Source organism: Anolis carolinensis, chromosome 2 (genome assembly GCF_035594765.1).
Source record: "Anolis carolinensis isolate JA03-04 chromosome 2, rAnoCar3.1.pri, whole genome shotgun sequence".
Taxonomy (NCBI): Eukaryota; Metazoa; Chordata; class Lepidosauria; order Squamata; family Dactyloidae; genus Anolis; species Anolis carolinensis.
Window position 1 is genome coordinate 269,424,995 of NC_085842.1, and position 20,134 is coordinate 269,445,128.

At 41.2% G+C, this 20,134-nt stretch overlaps 1 protein-coding gene across 1 annotated transcript in view; it reads right to left on the reverse strand.

The window, feature by feature from the left end:
• man2a1 (mannosidase alpha class 2A member 1) overlaps nt 1-19,302 on the reverse strand; it is a 92,662-nt gene extending 73,360 nt beyond the window's left edge. The window contains exon 1 of the mRNA XM_008114007.3: nt 18,819-19,302. Coding sequence (XP_008112214.1) covers nt 18,819-18,953 — 135 coding nt within the window. The 5' untranslated portion in view covers nt 18,954-19,302. The remainder of the gene's footprint in view (nt 1-18,818) is intronic.
• Between the last annotated feature and the right edge of the window lie 832 nt (nt 19,303-20,134).

A 20,134-nucleotide genomic window follows, 5' to 3' on the forward strand; every position in this document is an offset into this window, starting at 1 on the left:
ACAATTCCTTGACAAAATTGAAGGAAAGGCTGATAAGGAGAAGATCTGGCTATGGCTCATGAATGGTGCACTGAAGAAAGAGACAGAAGGCCTGATTCTTGCAGCCCAGGAGTAAGCCATGAGAACAAATGCAATTAAGGCCAAGATCAAAAAATCAGCTGATGACCCAAAATGCAGACTGTGCAAAGAAGCTGATGAAACTATTGATCATATCCTCAGCTGCTATAAGAAAATTGCACAGACAGACTACAAACAGGCACAACTATGTGGCCCAAATGATTCATTGGAACTTATGTCACAAGTACCATCTTCTGGTAGTAAAGAACAGGTGGGCTCACAAATCTGCAAAGGTATTGGAAAATGAACACGCAAAAATACTGTGGGACTTTCAAATCCAGACTGACAAAATTCTAGAACACAATATACCAGACCTCACGGTTGTGGAAAAGAAAAAGGTCTGGATTATTGATGTCACCATAACAGGTGACAGTCGAATTGACAAAAAACAACAAGAAAAAATAAACCTCAAAATCAAACTGCAAAGGCTCTGGCATAAACCAGTACAGGTGGTCCTGGTTGTAATTGGTGCACTGGGTGCCATGCCAAAAGATCTCAACCAGCATTTGGAAACAATGAACACTGACAAATTTACGATCTGTTAACTGCAAAAGGCCACTTTACTGGGATCTGCTTGCATCATCTGAAAATACATCACACAATCCTAAACGCTTGGGAAGCATTCGACTTGTGATTTTGTGACACGAAATCCAGCATATATATCTCATTTACTGTGTCATACCCTGTCTTTGTGTGAATAATAATAATAATAATAATAATAATAATAATAATAATAATTTATTTATAATCTGCCTCCATCTCCCTGAGGGGATTCGGAGGGGATTCTTGGACCAAGCCCAAGAATCAACAGATAAAAACAGAACACATAACAGCATATATAATTAAAACAATAAAATAAGTGTTCATAAAATATATCAGCGGGTGTCAGGACAAAAGGTGGAACTACGAGGGTTATCCACAAAGTAAATTACGTTTTGGACTTAAAAATAAACAAAGTATAGGAGAAAACATTTACCATATGCAGTTGAAAGCCACACCCAAATACCACATCTCACATAGTCGCCATTCAAATCTAGGCACTTACCATAGCGATGAATGAGCTTTGCAAATTCTGCCGCTTGCATCCTCAACTATCTAGTCAGCCCTTTCCGCAGCTACGCAGCGTTGCCAAAACACTGCGTTGCCAGCCATGCTCCCATTGTTGGAAACAAGTGGTTGAGAACGCAAGTGGCAGAATTTAGTGGGGAAGAATTTGCAAAGCTCATTCATCGCTATGGTAAGTGCCTAGATTTGAATGGCGACTACATGAGATGTGGTATTTGGGTGTGGCTTTCAACTGCATATGGTAAATGTTTTTTTCCTATACTTTGTTCATTTTTAATTCCAAAACGTAACCTACTTTGTGGATAACCCTCGTATTAAAAATGGCAAGGGAAAGCATAACCACTAAAAGTCACTACTGTTTGTGCAATTCATCAAATGATAGGACTGGTCGAGGACCTCTACTTTTTTTCAACACTGCCATCTGCACATATTTTACCCTTTAATGCTACAACATCACATTTGAATGTTTTAGCTACTTCCTCACATTCAGCAGGAATGGACCACTTACTGTCTCCACATTGCACAACAGCTTTTGGTGAGTATCATCACGGTGCCTTTTCCTTTAACTAACATTCCCTTACTTTGGGAAAAGTCAGGGGCTGTTCCAGAGTTTGCTGGAGTATCCCATGGCTTTAGGGCAATGTAGATTGATCTGCTATCCAGACTGGACACCAGCAGCATCACCTTTTCTCTGCACTCATCAGCGTAGGGAATGTACATAGATCACACCTGTGTAGGTGCTCCTCCTAGCTGGCCATGGAGCCCTATGTGAGCTCCATCTCTGCTTATGGCAGAAAGGGGCACCCATGTAAGCAACAAGAAGGTAGAGTGTCACATTATTTCTTGTTTGTATGACCACGCTTTCTGACATCAGCAGAGGCATCTGAAATGGTCAGAAGTTTGCACAGAGCTCAATGCTGGCAAGAAGCAGCAGCAGCAGCAGCCACACGGAATAAGTGAGATGTAGGCTGCCTCAGCAAAGTGGATGTGCTCCTGGGCATCCAGATCCGAAGCTACTCCAGAGCACATTTATACCAGGCTATAAACTGGCCAGTGTAGATGAGCCCTCTATCTCTGGACCCCAACAAAGCTATACTCTTACTGTTTGGCGAGATTAAAAATAAATTCTTAAAGATCTTTTTCTTTCACTGACAAAAATATTGTATTGGCTGAAACTGCAAAATAATATATCTTGTTACATAGCATTGTGATTTGATTAGACTATAAAGCTGGCTAGCGGGAAATAATAGCTGGGGACCAAGCTCTAGCACAATTTGTTTACCCTTGTAAATCCAATTAGGTTCAGTGGGATTTACTGCCCAGGAGAGTTGTAAATGTAACCAATCAAAAGCAATACAGTCTCCTAATAAGTCAATATATTATCAAATAATGGTGACCAATTTTTAACACACTGAACTTTCATGAAAGCACAAACCTTGGCCTGAAGAAGTTTATTCGATACAAAAATAACAGTTCTTCAGAAACTAAAAAATAACTTTTCAAAATTGCCATAGCATAGAATAATTTAAAACACTGCTTTAAGTGATAACTTCAATTGGCATGGTTTTAATTACTGTTTTAATAATTCATGTTTTAATACCCTGTTTCCCCGAAAATAAGACATCCCCAAAAAATAAGACCTAGCAGAGGTTTTGCTGAATTGTTAAATATAAGGCCTCCCCCGAAAGTAAGACCTAACAAAGTTTTTGTTTGGAAGCATGCCCAACGCCCGCCAGACAAAACACCAGAACTTGCAGGATCGGTAAATGTACATATCAGTTGTACATGGAAATATATTATTTATATTTATACAGTAGTAACAAGAAATTCTTGACAGGAGTCATAGTTTGTCTGGTTTGGTTATGTTGGTTTGTGATGACAACTACTGTACAGTATATAATAAATGTTCATTTTTTTGTTCAACAATAAATGTGAATTCTTCTTCATGGAAAAATAAGAGATACCCTAAAAATAAGACCTAGCACATCTTTGGGAGCAAAAAATAATATAAGACACTGTCTTATTTTCGGGGAAACACGGTAGTTGGTTTTAATTGTAACTGTTATCTTTTGAATTGCATGTTGCTGCCTGTTGTGAGGCCGCCCTGAGTCCATTTCGGGGTGAGAAGGGTGGGGTACAAGTGTGGGAAATAAATAAATAACAAAATTCACTTAACTTGTCTCTGTTAGCTTTTCTCTTAGGAAACCAAAAAAGGGGTGTTGGGTTTTTTGAAAAGTTCAAAAGAGAGCAAGATGAAACAAGTGTAAAAACATAGAAGACAGCACTGATACACAGGTCAGTTCTTCAAGCATAATCAGCAACTGGTTTTTGTCTCAATTTGTATTGCTAATGCATAATAAGGAAACTGGTGACTTCTCTTGCTAACCAGTACCATAATGATATAAAACAAGCGGCCGCAATGTTCATGAAGGATTTTGCTGCAGCCAAATAACATGCAGTTCAGGGACAAATATCTGATCTGACTAGTATGCCTGCTTGTTAATTCACTGTGTTCAGGACTGCAGCCCAGAAAATATAAGATGAGCCCCTAATAAATGGCACAGCACTTACCATTACTATCATCACTAGCCTCTCTTGTCTTCTAATTTCTCCCAATCAGGACACTACATCTGGGGTACTTATTGACAAGTCTGTATTAACAGCATTGATTTCAGACCAAGCACATCTAGCTTATTTTCACTTTTGTGTTATCCGCATAGTTGTCTGGCGTGTGTTCGATTTCTTATGCCTCAATTCCTTTCACAGCCTGATGCTGTACTTCAAACCTGCAGCTACCATATCAGCTAATAAGGGTTGATATAGCTCAATTTTGCATTGTCTGTACTAATCAACCAAGCTTTTTGCTGCAAACTATGCACATGGAAGCAACTGAGATACAGATACAGTTGAAATACAATAAATAAAGCAGACTCTAAAGAACAAGGTCTAAATCAGAACTTGGAAGGAACATTTGTGTGAACATTTTGATAATGTTAAACACTCACTAGAAACTGAAAAATGAATCTACTAATATCAAACTTAATACCCTTCTACATTTGCAGGTTAAACTTCTGTGGATTTGCATTATGTGGTCTCTCCAGGTTCTCCAGTGCAACTCTATAATAGAGTTGTTCTATTATAGATGTGTTTTCTCAAGATATAAAAAGGCATTTTTTATTTGCAGATTTTCCATTTTTGTATAGTCCTGTGTCCCTAACTCCAGAGAATGCAAAGGGCTAGCTGTCGATTAAATGGTTTAATTTGCTAGGGTATTATTAATTAACTCATTCTCTGAATGATAGTAAGATCATCATGCATTTTTTATTTGCAGATTTTCCATTTTTGTATAGTCCTGTGTCCCTAACTCCAGAGAATGCAAAGGGCTAGCTGTCGATTAAATGGTTTAATTTGCTAGGGTATTATTAATTAACTCATTCTCTGAATGATAGTAAGATCATCATGCCATGGGATTGACAAAGAATTGAATGTGGTTTATCAGAGCTGACTTTAGGGAAGCACAGTTTGTTACTAGCCCCTTCACAATAGTTCTTTTTTGTCCTTTTAGAGCAGTGGTTCTCAACCTGTGGGTTCCCAGATGTTTTGGCCTTCAACTGGTAAACTGACTGGGATTTCTGGGAGTTGTAGATCAAAATACCTGGGGACCCACAGGTTGGAAACCACTGTTTTTGAGTAATCTTCCTGCAACTGGAATTTTCCATAGCTAGCTTTCAAAGCTTGTAATACAATTATTGTCTGGTAATGGTGAGCTTCCTGCACATCTGGTAACTGCATGCTTGTGGAAAGCTATCCCAAAAAATAGCTCTTCATCTTACAAACTCTTTGGTTAAGTAGATCACTCATCTGCATCTCTTTTCTTTCCATCCCCATTGCCATATACACTTGGATCTGTTCTCAAATGCTCAATTAGAGGTCACTATTTTACTGCAAGTACAGCAATAAGGAGAGTGCTACAAACAGGAATTAAGAAAGGAGAATTAATCTGAAAGTTGACTCTCGGAGCATATGTAGATTTTTTTTCCCCTGCACAACTGAACCACTGCATAGCAGTGGATTTGACTTGATGGTCCTTGTGGTCTCTTCAAACTCTGTGATTTTGTGATTCAACTGCATTCTTTCCATATCTTTTGTAGTGTGCTCTGCAAATATGAATGATAGAGTACAGGTTTTTCATACAGGATAGAACAAGAGATACCAAAAATCTGTGGAATTTGCAGTTTTAAAGAACTAGTATCTATCAAACCAGTGATCTATGCACCCATTGTACCTGAACTATACAGTATAAACTTAAAATCCACAGGATATATATTCTTTAGTTTAGTGTGGAAAAAGAAAACCATGAACAATAACAAACCATTGAAACTAATGTCTTTCATCAAAATTACCATAGAATCACACTGAAGGACCTGGAAAATTCCTAGAGACATCTTCAATTATTTGGTTCCATGCTCTATCCTAAATTCAACTAATAACTCCAACTAGAGTAAACCTACAGAATCAGTAGGATTTACTCAAAAGTTGTCTTGCCATTTGACAATTAATTCAATTAGTCTACTTTAGTAAGGAGAAATAACTGGATTTAGAGATTATGTACAAGAGGGACCCAAGTTTTATGTACAGGTTTGGACCTAAGTCTCCAACAAACCTCACAACCTCTGAGCATGCCTGCCATAGATGTGGGTGAAACATCAGGAGAGAATGCTTCTGGAACACAGCCATACAGCCCAAAAGACTCACAGCAACCCAGGGACCCAAGTTTTTTCTATACCAATTTCAATGTATTACTGCTGCTGCTCAGTCGCATAGTTGTTTCCGACTCTTCGTGACCTCATGGACCAGTCCACGCCAGAGCTCCCTGTCGACCATCACCGTCCCCAGTTCCTTCAAGGTCATGCCAGTCACGTCAAGGATACCGTCCATCCATCTTGCCCTTGGTTGGCCTCTCTTCCTTTTTCCTTCCATTTTCCCCAGCATCGTGATCTTTTCCAAGCTTTCCTGTCTTCTCATGATGTGGCCAAAATACTTCAACTTTGCCTCTAATATCCTTCCCTCCAGTGAGCAGCTGGGCATTATTTCCTGGAGGATGGACTGGTTGGATCTTCTTGCGGTCCAAGGCACTCTCAGGATTTTCCTCCAGCACCAGATTTCAAAAGCGTCTATCTTCCTTCGCTCAGCCTTCCTTATGGTCCAGCTCTCGCAGCCATAGGTTACTATGGGGAATACCATTGCTTTGACTATGTGGACCGTTGCCAGTGTGATGTCTCTGCTCTTCACTATTTTATCAAGGTTGGCCATTGCTCTCCTCCCAAGAAGTAAATGTCTTCTGCTTTCCTGGCTGCAGTCTGCATCTGCAGTGATCTTCGCGCCTAGAAATATAGCCTGTCACTGCCTCCACGTTTTCTCCTTCTATTTGCCAGTTATCAATAGGTGTAGTTGTATTACTCTACTAAAAACTACAACAATCACTTTGAACTCTAATTTAGTACAGAACACCAAAGGACACTGCTTGCCCAAAGATCAACTCCACAGAAATTCAGCCTGTCTATGACATCAATACAAGTTTATCACTCAAAATCCAAAGACAATCTGTATACCAAACATGGTATTGTGTAGGAAAACTTTGGCTCTTCAGACATTTTGAGATACATTTCCAAACATTTCCACCCAACACAGCCAAGGAGAAGATACTTTCGAACTTGTAATCTAAAACAACAGGAAGGCTATATACTCTGAATATCCATATAAGGAATAGCTATATATCTTTCTAATCCAATGGCCTATTGTCCCCATATAACCTGTTTTTTAAATCTTATTAGCCCCGATGAGCCATTTTAGCAGGATCTTTCCTTCATTGTATACACTTTTCAATATGTTGCTTTATTTTCTGTTTCATGAATAATTGATATGCATATGGCAGTTGCTGCGCGCCTTCTAGTCATTCCTAATGTTTGGCTACCATATCATAGTGTTTTCCTGGCAAAATTGGTTTGAGGTGAAGGGAGTACATTTGCCTCCCTTTGAGGCTGTGTGTGGTTTTGCTCAAAGTCACCCAGTGTGTTTCCATAGCCAAGCAAGGATTCGAACCCTGGTCTCCATAGCTTCAGTCCAGCACATAAACTGCTACATTATGCTAGTTCTTGCTATGCATATTGCCTGTTGACTTATGCCGACCCCACAAATTTCATAGGGTTTCCTTGGGTATTCAGAGATGTTTTGCCAATGCATGCTTCTTAAATTTAGCCTGACTACGCCTGGCATTCATCGACAGTATCACATCCAAATACTAACCAGAGTTGACCCTGCTTAGCTTCCATAATCAGACAATGTCTGGTACCCTTTAGAGCAGGCATGGGCAAACTTCGGCCCTCCAGGTTTTTTGGACTTCAACTCCTACAATTCCTAATAGCCTACCTTTAGTGTGTTTAGATACTATATTTCTTATCATGTTTAAAAATCATACCACTTTCCGATTCAATCACTCCTTAAATGGGGGGAAACAGGAGCCACAGAACACATTTGGCATCTGAAAGGCTTATATTTCCAAAGAAAATTATGAATACTGTGCCAGCATAAAGGAAATAAAAAATTCAGCTAGACAAAATACTAAAGTGCCACTTTATGCCCCCTAGTGGTATGTTAACCAAATAATCAAATCCAAAGATTGATTTTAGGTTTAGCAGTCATGGTGAATATAATACACCGGTAGATACATTTTTTATCACCATAACATTCTATAACTCTATATAAATTAGCACCTGTTTTCTGTCACTGCTCTGAAAGGTTTCTAGAAATGACAAAACCCTGTAGTATGTTATACAACCATACATCCATAGTTACATCTCAAACAACACTGAGTTGTGCAAGCAGAATTGCAAATATTAATGCATTTTGAACTTTCAAAGGACTTCAGGTCTGTGATTCATTGGTAACACTTTAAATATCAACTATATCATGATGCACTGGTTTCAGAAGAGAAATCAATTTATTCTCACTGGGAGTATATCTTATACATGTTTTATTTCTCCAGCTGCATATATGCGTGTGTATATACAGTAGAGTCTCACTTATCCAAGCCTCGCTTATCCAAGCCTCTGGATTATCCAATCCATTTTTGTAATCAATGTTTTCAATATATCGTGATATTTTGGTGCTAAATTCGTAAATACAGTAATTACAACATAACATTACTGCATATTGAACTACTCTTTCTGTCAAATTTGTTGTATAACATGATGTTTTGGTGCTTAATTTGTAAAATCATAACCTAATTTGATGTTTAATAGACTTTTCCTTAATCCCTCCTTATTATCCAAGATATTCACTTATCCAAGCTTCTGCCGGCCCATTTAGCTTGGATAAGTGAGACTCTACTGTATATGTACAGTAGAGTCTCACTTATCCAACACTCGCTTATCCAACGTTCTGGATTATCCAACGCATTTTTGTAGTCAATGTTTTCAATATATCGTGATATTTTGGTGCTAAATTCGTAAATACAGTAATTACTACATAGCATTACTGTATATTGAACTACTTTTTCTGTCAAATTTGTTGTTAAACATGATGTTTTGGTGCTTAATTTGTAAAATCATAACCTAATTTGATGTTTAATAGGCTTTTCCTTAATGCCTCCTTATTATCCAATATATTCGCTTATCCAACATTCTGCCGGCCCGTTTATGTTGGATAAGTGAGACTCTACTGTATATACTGTATATACTGCATATATGTGTGTGTGTGTGTGTGTGTGTGTGTGGTTCTTGGATTTTAAAACTCAGTAACTTCATAGCTCTAATCAAACCTTATTCTAAAATACATACACATACAAATTGTGTGTGTGTGTGTGTCTCTCCTGCTATCTTACAAACTACAGTGGCCTGAACTGCTTTGGATTCTATAATTGCACCATAATATCCTCACCAGCACTACCAAGAAAAGTTGTCTGAGGAAAGGGGCTTAATTCAGTAACTAAGTCAATTTGTAGCAATTGAGCAGGAACATCAGCCCATGTCTTGCAGCTCTACAGATAGGAGAGGAAAATCCACATATTGAAGGACAAATAAAAGGAGGGAATGTGGGTTTAAGAGAGACAATATGTATATCCTCCTTTCCATTAAAAGTGACATTTTCCAAGCACTAGTTTACGCTATTGTATTTTCACAGGTGTGCACATACTTTAGTGTGCATAATCATTTCCATACTTTTTTGTACACCATTTTGCAGCCACCCTCCCTTAACCTGCAGGCAGAATTTTACACAATGTGTGCATTTTTATTTAAAGACTCTCATCACAGAATTTTGACAAGCATGAAAATCAAATCCTAGTGGCATTCCCATTTTGGCTATCATTATGACTTATATCAACGATACTAAAATGTGACCAAACTAATTTTATTCCTTTTCCTACTGAGTCTCTGTGGTATAATCTAATCTTCTGTCTAAGGATAGAAAACTGCTAGTATTACATCTACATCATTTTCAGATTTAAAGCAACTGATTGCAATTTGTCATAGTAATGTGCTTTCTAGATAAACTATGAATGTGAACAAGTAAGTTTGGCAAAGACTATTTCAATGTGCAAGGTACTCTCTTAACTTAAAATGATCAGTTCAGAAGTTCAAGATTGTGCAGAATATTATTCTTTTGCACACAATTTTCACTGAGTGGTACCAATCTGACAGTTGTTAGCAGCAAAGAAAAATACATGGACTGATTGACTAGAAATAACTAAGACAGCTGAACAAAACACAAGTTACTGATTCACTTATTCACAGGATGCAAGTTGAATCTTGCTAGATCATTCAGTGTAAAACACTGTCTTTGCTAAAAGGCAAAGCCATCATCAAGACTATGAAGTACACACAAGACAAAATATTTATACATATTTGAATGGGTTCCTCTCCAAAAAGTTTCAATTATTGAATGGCAAGTTACATTTAGCAGTGAGATCATCAACTATACTATACACTCATGTATAAGTCTAGGAACTTCAGCCATGAAATCAACCCCCAAAAAACTGGGTAAACATATCCACTGGCCAGTGTGAATATTGAACCTTAATTTCTTTTAAGGGAACAATACTAGCAAAAGACAAGATCTTAGTCTATTCTGGGAGTACCTAAAAAAACCATCCATACCCTCTACTCTCTCTGACATGCCATCACGTCTCATCTTTTTGAATGCCTGTGTGGGGAAATGGCAGGGGTAGCCAGCACTGGTGCATGCTCCTCTCTGTGGAATGACCCTCAATTTATCCACAGGTCATATCAAAATTCATAATTTGGGTTCCAAAACCAGCCCTCAAATTATATGAAATGTCAACTTACACATGTGTTTATACCAGGCATGGGCAAACTTTATCCCTCAAGGTGTTTTGGACTTCAACTCCCAATCCTTCACTCATATGACATACCTACTTCAAGAAATTTAAGATTTCTTTCAAGGCCAACAAAGTTCCAACTCTTGAAATTTGAAGAAGCATTTTTTTTTTCATGTAAGGAGCAACCGGAGTTGCTTCTCGAGTGAGAGAATTGGCCGTCTGCAAGGACGTTGCCCAGGGGACGCCCGGATGTTTTGATGTTTTACCATCCTTGTGGGAGGCTTCTCTCATGTCCCCGCATGGAGCTGGAGCTGATAGAGGGAGCTCATCCACACTCTCCCCGGGTGGGATTCGAACCTGGCAGCTTTCAGGTCAGCAACCCAACCTTCAAGTCACGAGGCTTTTATCCCCTAGGTCACCGGAGGCTCCGAAGAAGCATTTGTAACCCTGAAAAGTAAAGATATGTATACACCCATCTCGGTAAAGTAATCCATTAGTAAAAGGACTATTAAGAAGCAATTAACCATTAGGATAAATGTCAAAACTATTTTTATATTTATTGTGACATGCCAGTTCTAACAACATTCATGAATAAGGCAAAAGTGGTTTTCTCTTCAATAATTGGTGTCTCCAAGATTTTAACTGAAAAGCAAATTTCCTCAATGTGACCAAACCAGCTTCTGCTCATGTTCTCCTTCTTAGGACTGCAGCTACAGTTTTCTGCAATTTCTTAACTTCAATACACAGCAAAGTGCCATCTGTGAATGGATAATATTTTCTGAATGACATATCTTGCCAATTTGTACAGCACTAGAAGCCAAATCACACACAATGGGCTGTGAAAAGCAATAAAATGGGGTAGATGTTTCCTTTGAATTGGGAGGGCCAAAGTCAAACTACAGTAAGCCCTCCATGTTCACTGGAGTTAAAGGCACAGGACCCCCATGAAAGTGAAAACATGTGAATAAAAATACTATTTTATTGTGTCTCTCTTATACATTGGTATTATATAAAGCCCCCTACCCCTCTCTCTATATATAGTATATGGCCGTCCAAGCCCCCTCAGGAAGAGGGGGCGGGATATAAATAAAGCTTATTATTATTAAAGCTCTCTCTCTCTCTCTCCATATATATATATATATACACACACACATTATTTAACTTGAGAGAACACCTTGCTAGGAATTTCTAGGTCTTTCAACATGACTCTTGGCCAAGCTCCACTGGAAATTAAATACAGAATCGCACTGCGGGGCCTACAGAGTCATAGAAAGAATATTTTAATCGAATTTATGAATAATCAAAGCTACAAAAATCAAAATCACAAATGTGAAAGGATGACTGTAAACTGCCTTACAGAGTTCCATAAGGCTTCAGTTCAGAATAAGTATGACTTACAAAAATGAGCCCCAACTCTAGAGGAATGCAGTCAATCATGCCATTGAGTATTTACCTAGTCTGAAATTCACACTCCTTGTTTGACATTAAACATGCAGTTACATATACCTATACGACTACCTGCTACCTGCCTTTCACATATCTTCCCTCTCCAAAGGTCACAGAAGAAACACTAGCCCTTTTCATGCATTATGAAAATGTGAGGAGAGAAATCACACTGACCCCACCTTTCTATCAGTGTTTCCATTGCCCTAAATTATGAAAAGTCACATTCTGAAAGGAGACTCTCCACTTTCTGTGGAGACTTACTTCACAATTTTAAACCCTAAGTTTGCATGGAGCGCTTCCACAGACGGACACCCTTTACATATAGAGGACAGAAGAAACTGCAACCAAGGAAGGGCACAAGGCTGACACACTGACCTTCCTCTTATGTTTAGTAGTCACGCCTCCATAACATCAGAAGAGAGCTAAGGTCAAAGGTAATCAAGTCTGAAACTACTTATGCTTTAGCTCTAAAGGATGTCTGAAAGTTGTCACTATATTACAGTCTGTCGCTTCTGGAGAAAACCACAGACCACCTACTACAATTCAGCCTGAGCCCTGCCACATGCACAATGGAGGACCTTCTTAAAGCAACACCAGAGGCACTTCAAGTGGCCAGCTACTTGTCAAAGGACATTTAGCATAATGCCAAGTTTTTAACTTTGTTTGTGTTTTTAAAGACATTATAACTGTACCCTTGGTTTCACTTCTGATACAATAAATAAAGAAGTCTGCAACACTAAAAACCACCAAATTGAGCTTATACCGCAAATTAAAGTTCTTATTTTTCATGTTCATTTATTTCTTCCATGAGGATTAACAACACCCAATGCTTTGTTTAATACATGCAAAGTAATAAGATATTTGCATGTTATCTAGGAATCCTTATTTCCTGTTTGAGCAGCCTATTACAAAACTACTGTTCTGTTTTAAAAATGGTAAAATCAAGAACACTTCCCTTGTACGCCAATTGTCATATAAGGTTAGAATATAGGGAAGGTTGTCCATATTAATTATCACCCTGTGAGTCTGCATTGTTTGGGCTTGTCTGCCTCTATTTCTGAGGGCCAAGCCTGCATATGTGATCTAACAGCCCAGACAGTATCAAAACACTCAAGATATGTGTATTGTCTGTAAAGACAAGCTGAAACCTGCTCTGGTCATTTGTTTGGCTGGTCTGGATAAGACTTTACCCTAGAGCTACCTTACAGCCAAGTATACAACTGTGATTAGTATGGGAAGCTCTAAACCAGGATTTAACGCAATTTTATACTCCATATTTCTGCCAAGTAGGAAGAGGAGCTAGATTTCTAACACTTCTGTCTTTAGCTACATATCCATTACCAAGTAAGGATAAGAACCTGCCCATCATATTAACTATAGAGAAATATTTTAAAAATATTTTGCTTTTATTTTGCTCACTGGAGTTCTCTGTTCTTTGATAAATAAAACTAACTTTAGGGTTAAGCAAACTTGCATATTCCATCAGAGGGCATTCTGACAAGCTTTCTTTCATTCCAGATGAATGTTTTAACTCAGTCAAATACCAAACTGAAAAGTTAATCTATCAGGGAGAAGACAGGTGTCAAGAGCCCAAGACTCAATATCCTGCCTCAATATTTCAACTATTCCTGCTAGAATGAGTTCATATCATTCTCATCACATATGATGGCACCTATAGATTTTATTGCATTTTAAGGATGCAAGTAGCTGCTGTATTAAAGTTAAGTAGAACAGACACCCACCTATGCTAATCTATCAAGAGATTAGAGCTGGTGAAATAAAGGTGTTCTCTCTCTATCTAAAATACAAGAAAACACCAGCACAGGGATATTACCTGTAACTTTTGAGAACTAAGAAAGGTATTTCTAGGCAACTTGATTTATTTACATTCTGATGAACAGTTAAGACTTTGGGGCAGCTTTCTATAAAGCTAAAAAGCCCACTATTTATGTAATATGGATGTTCAATGGAATCAAATCGCTGAAAATACGAAAACATTTATTTTAAAGTACTGTGTTCAGAAGTTCTGTTGGAAGTGCATTGATTTATTTTTGGATGGAACTATCCTTTACTTAGCAGCTACAGAATTTGAACAACATGCATCCACAGAAATGAAAAAGTGGGAGATTTTTCAACTAAATTTGGCAATGTGCTTACTGTCTGGGAATTCGAATGAAGAATCTCATTCGCATGAAAGCAGACTTTCCTTCTGATGGACATATCAAAAGCAAGTTAGCATTTGTTAATCACAACTTTTTTCTACCACTGTGTTCTTAACTCTGACTTCTAACACACCGATAAAAAACTACTTGAGCAGCACACCTCTTTGAGCTACAGAACAAGCATTTCTTGAATTACAAGTCATGTAACTCTTGTAAGGTCTCAAAAAAGTGTATCTTGAGTTACACATATAAAGAAAATTAAAATATTTAGTCTGACAGCCACATTCCCCTCTGGGCAATTTGCTCCTAGGCTATTATTTCAATTTACAAGAGACAGCATCTGCACATTCAGTGCAGAATAGACCCATAGCTTTCATGCCATATTAACTTCTCTAAGTTACAAACACCAAAGCATTAATATGATGCGGTGGCTAAAATGTTGAGGAACCTGAATTACAAGCCTTTGGGGCGACCATCCTCTTTTTATCTCACACACATAAACAGTGCTTGATGTAAAAGAACTGTTTCTATAGCAGCTGTAGTCTGAAAATGGATCATAGGAGTTGTAGTTCCAAAACAAAAGAGCAGATGTTGCAGTTTTTAGAAAAATAGCTCCCTCCTGAATTCTTTGTATGTGAAACTAGAAGATAAGACCAGTATTTGGCCACTGCTCAAGCAAGCCAGGGTCAGTGCTAGAAACATGAAGTTCCAGTAAATTTCTATCTTAGCTATTTGCGTGCACAGAATAGGGAGCCAATTTGAATAAAATGACCCAAGAATGTTGCACAGAGTGAGTGCAAGATAGGGGAACAGGGAGTTGGAAAGTCCAGCAACTCCTATGGGGAGGTTAGCCTTGAGAGGTAAGCCAAGAAACATCTTTTTCAATACTTTCCCACTGTCCGGCCATATAGGTGGAGTGTATGCCCCAAAGGGCAAGCCAATGAGTGAGCAAAGCTTGTTAATGAACCAACTACGTACACGGAAATGTATGTATCCGATTAGAACTGTAAGTTTTCAAAACCCTGGAAAGGGATAAAAGGTTGCTGACCCATTATTGGGCACGACGTTCTTTACTGCGTGAACAGGCAGACCATCATCTGCTGATCAGCAAATAAACATGGGTGCTTCTTCATCTTACTCCAGCTCATCTGTCTCCTCCTTCCACCACCACCGTAACCCGAGGGGATAGCCCATAATCCCATACATTTCAATAACAGAATGAGGTATTCCCTATGCTACATTCCAATGGGGAAAAAAAGAACAGAAGGTAAACATAAGAAAAATGAAGGACAGTGGGCCCTTGGTATCTAGGCATTTGTCCAGGACCTCCTATGGGTGTCCATCCAAATCTCATTACATACAATGTGTAGTAAAGTGGTGTCTCTTGTATCAAATGGCAAAAATCAATGCTTGCTTTGAGGGGTTTTTAAAAAATATCTGCAAGCCATGAATGACTGCATCTGTGGATATGAAGGGCCAACTGTACAGCAAACTTGCCCTGAGGTCAGTGAGCTGTTCACTTTCGTTTTCTAGGTTTTTCCCTCTAGGGCAGTGGTTCCCAACCTTTGGGCCTCCAGGTGTTTTGGACTTGAACTCCCAGAAATCCCAGCCAGCTTACCAGCTGGTAGGAACTGTAGGAGCCGAAGTCCAAAGATTAGGAGAGAGAATGAAAGCCCCACATACTAGGACACCCACCACCCATGTCTGGCACCCAGTTCCTTAAGGGAATTACTGCATTCCCAGACTAAAAGCTACCCCATTTAAAAAATCTTATTGCTGGAAAAGGGAAGACACCTGGTATGGTGCCTATTGGTGCACACATGCCAGCAGGCACTGTTTGCTCTGAGAACACATACCCACCGCAGGGCTGAGCCGACTGTAAAATTTAAATCCTGTGCCAAGACAGGCCTCCAGCTCAACTTAAGCCCACCCGACTTAGAAACTAGGGCAGGTAAGCTAATGAGCTCCTGTCCAAAGTCCTGTCCAGAGGAGAGCCGATTATTCCCCTTCTCTGCTCCAATCTCAAAAAAAAAAAAGAAAAAAAAAAGGCCCATCCAAGACGGCTGTGATGCCACCACCATGCCTTGCCTAGAAGTCAACTCTCTGAGTGCATCTACACTGTAGAGTGACTGCAGTCTGACACCACTTTAAAGAGCTTGTAAAACTGCACATCCACCGATTCCGTAGCACAGAGTCAGGGCAGTGAAAGTGGCCTCGACTGCATTCACTCCATAGTGTAAAATAAACCCCTAGATGCCAATGAAGGCAGGTGGGAGGAAGGGGTGGAAGAAGAGCACACCTCCCTTTGTCAAGCCCCGAGGAGAAGCGGATAACAAATAAAATAATAGCATTAATAGTATTACCAAAGAGGCAGCTTTCCACCATAGACCAACCCATGATTCTTTATGAAGAAATACAACAAGTTTTTGTTATCTACTGGAGTTTGGCCCCAGGATCCCAAATCTAAGGATATTTAAACCCAGGATACTTAAATCTAAGTCCCGTGATGTACAAAGGTGTAGTAAAATGGTGTGCTTCACATGGCAAAAACCAAGCTTTGCTCTTTGGATATACAGCCTCATCATTTTACACTTTATACTTTAAGTCACTTTAATTATTGATATCATGTAAGTGTGGATGATGAGGCTTATCTGTTTTAATTATTTATTTGTGTATGGATTCAATGTTCACATCGATGTTTATTTTATGTATTGTTTTATTATGTATTTGGCTTGTTAGCTTATTAGGGCACTGAATAAGAGCGCAATGGATTAATCTCTTGTGCTGGCTAGACGGCTGACCTGAAGTTTGCAGGCATCCTCTGAGGCTGTAAGGTCTGTTGGAGACTAGGCAAGTGGGGTTCCCCCAGGCAGGAAGAAGCCAGACTTTGAAGCTGCAAAGTTATCAGGCATCCTCAGAGGCTGTGAGGTATCTTCCAACCTCTGATGATGCCTGCCACAGATGTAGGTGAAATGTCAGTAGAGAATGCTTCTGGAACATGGCCATACAGCCTAGAAGACTCACAGCAACCCAGTGATTCTGGCCATGAAAGCCTTCGACAACACATGCTCTCTGTTTGTTGGCCACGTCTTTCTATATACACAAACATGAAAGTCAATATATATACATATAGAATATGAGTTTGTTCATATTTCCAATGCATGGAGGTATACAAAGGCACACGGAGGCACACAGGAAAGATGTATAGAGGGGCATAGGAAATGTGTATCTCCATACACATACTCTCTTTGTTGGACACTTCTTTCCATACACAAACATGAAAGTCAAAATATTAAAATATATAAAATACAATTGTAGTTTGTTCATATTTCCTATGCATGGAGGTACACAGGAAATATATAGAGAGGTACAGTAGAGTCTCACTTATCCAACACTCGCTTATCCAACGTTCTGGATTATCCAATGCATTTTTGTAGTCAATGTAGTCAAATTCGTAAATACAGTAATTACTACATAGCATTACTGCGTATTGAACTACTTTTTCTGTCAAATTTGTTGTATAACATGATGTTTTGGTGCTTAATTTGTAAAATCATAACCTAATTTGATATTTAATAGGCTTTTTCCTTAATCCCTCCTTATTATCCAACATATTCGCTTATCCAACATTTTGCCGGCCCGTTTATGTTGGATAAGTGAGACTCTACTGTACATAGAAAAGATGTATCTCCATACACATAGGCACCATTTGGGAATGGTGAGTAATATTTCCAAGCCATGGATGGTTGGGTCCGTGGATATGGAGAACCCAATGCTCAGAAGTGGCTTGACAAGCCACGACCCACTCCAGACCCGTGGATGGTGGGGTCCGTGGATATGGAAGACCCAGTGCTGCTCAGAAGTGGCTTGACAAGCCACGACCCACTCCAGACCCGTAGATGGTGGGGTCAGTGGATATGGAGGACCCAGTGCTGCTCAGAAGTGGCTTGACAAGCCACGACCCACTCCAGACCCGTGGATGGTGGGGTCCGTGGATATGGAGGACCCAGTGCTGCTCAGAAGTGGCTTGACAAGCCACGACCCACTCCAGACCCGTGGATGGTGGGGTCCGTGGATATGGAGGACCCAGTGCTGCTCAGAAGTGGCTTGACAAGCCACGACCCACTTCAGACCCATGGATGGTGGGGTCCGTGGATATGGAGGATCCAGTGCTGCTCAGAAGTGGCTTGACAAGCCACGACCCACCCCAGACCCGTGGATGGTGGGGTCTGTGGATATGGAGGACCCAGTGCTGCTCAGAAGTGGCTTGACAAGCCACGACCCCCTCCAGACCCGTGGATGGTTGGGTCCGTGGATATGGAGGACCCAGTGCTGCTCAGAAGTGGCTTGACAAGCCACGACCCACTTCAGATCCGTGGATGGTGGGGTCCGTGGATATGGAGGACCCAGTGCTGCTCAGAAGTGGCTTGACAAGCCACGACCCACTCCAGACCCGTGGATGGTGGGGTCCGTGGATATGGAGGACCCAGTGCTGCTCAGAAGTGGCTTGACAAGCCACGACCCACTCGAGACCCGAGTGATCTCTCTTTCTCTGTCTCCTGCTCCTTCAAGCCAGCCTTTGGACTCAACGGGGTGGCCCTTCCTCGCCAGGGAAAAGCCGCCCCAAGCCTCCCTCCCTCCGTGGGCCAACCCAGCAACGCCTTTCGGCCCCCACGGCCCGCGTGTCTCACCTGTGGGAAGGACCCCTCCCTCCTGTGGTTCTTGGGGTGGTCGAAGTGGCCCCGATCCAGCATCAAGTAGAGCGAGAAGATCACCACGCAGAAGATCGCGCTGCCGAAGACGGTGAACTGCCGGCTGAGCTTCATCTCCGCCGCGGGAGAAGGCAAGGGAGGGAGGGAGGTCGGAGGGGCAAAGGGAAGGGAAAGGCGGGCGCGGCGGCTTCAAGTAAACTTCTTGCCCGGCCCCGCCGCCGCCGCCGCCTGGCCGGAGCTTCCCTGGAAGCGGGGCCGGGCTGAGGACGAGGGCAGCCCCGGCGCCTTCGCCGCTCCAGCCCGCACAAAGCGGAGCGCGAACGTAACGGCTGCGTGGAAGGGAAGCGAACCGGCCCGGCGCCCTCCTCCTCCTCCTCCTCCTCGTCCTCCCCTCCGACTCGGGGAAGTGTAGCGGACGGAGGCGCCTCTACAGAATGAGGCGAGAGAGAGGAAGGAAGGAAGGAAGGGAGCAAGGAGAGGAGGAGCCGCTCCTCAGGCCGCGCTCCGCCTCTCTCTCTCGGCGGAGGAAGGCGAGGCGGAGCTCCAGGCTGCACAGCGCCACCCAACGCCCAGGAAGCACCGGCACTTATCCACAGCACGGAGCCAGGCAGGCATGGGCCAACCTCGGCCCTCCCGGGGTTTTGGACTTCAACTCCCACAATTCCTAACAGCCTACCGGCTGTTAGGAATTGTGGGAGTTGAAGTCCAAAACCCCGGGAGGGCCGAGGTTGGCCCATGCCTGCTACAGAACCTAATTTGTACAATTTTATTTTATTTATCCTGTCAGTTGTAACACAAGCAAAGTTTTTAAAAACCTGGTATTTTACTAAATGTGCTTTGACCACATGGAGTGCCCGTGGTGTTGCCATAAGAAGGTCTCCCACTGTGCCTGTGGTAGGGCTCAGGCTGCATTGTGACGAGGGCAACGCGTTGCAATAAACAATACAAAGAAAGGATTCCCTGAAATGCACAGGCAAGAGGCCACTACAGCTAGAAATGTAATCCAAAGATATGCACTATACAACAGTAATTAAACCAACGCGTTGGCATCCCCTTGCTTCCCTCTCTCTCTCGCTCCCTCGTACGTGGTGCCAGGTGAGTCTTCTCCGCCCTAGCCTGGCCAAGAAAGTGCTGGCAAGGGCAACACACTGGCTTCTCCTTCTTTCCTTCCTTCTCTACCTTCTCCTTCCCTCTCGCTTTCCTCCAACTGTGGCACATCCCCCTGTCCCAATTTCCCCCCACCTTATTTTAGGTCTCACGGTCCATCAGTGGCCTATGGGTTGGGAATCATAGAG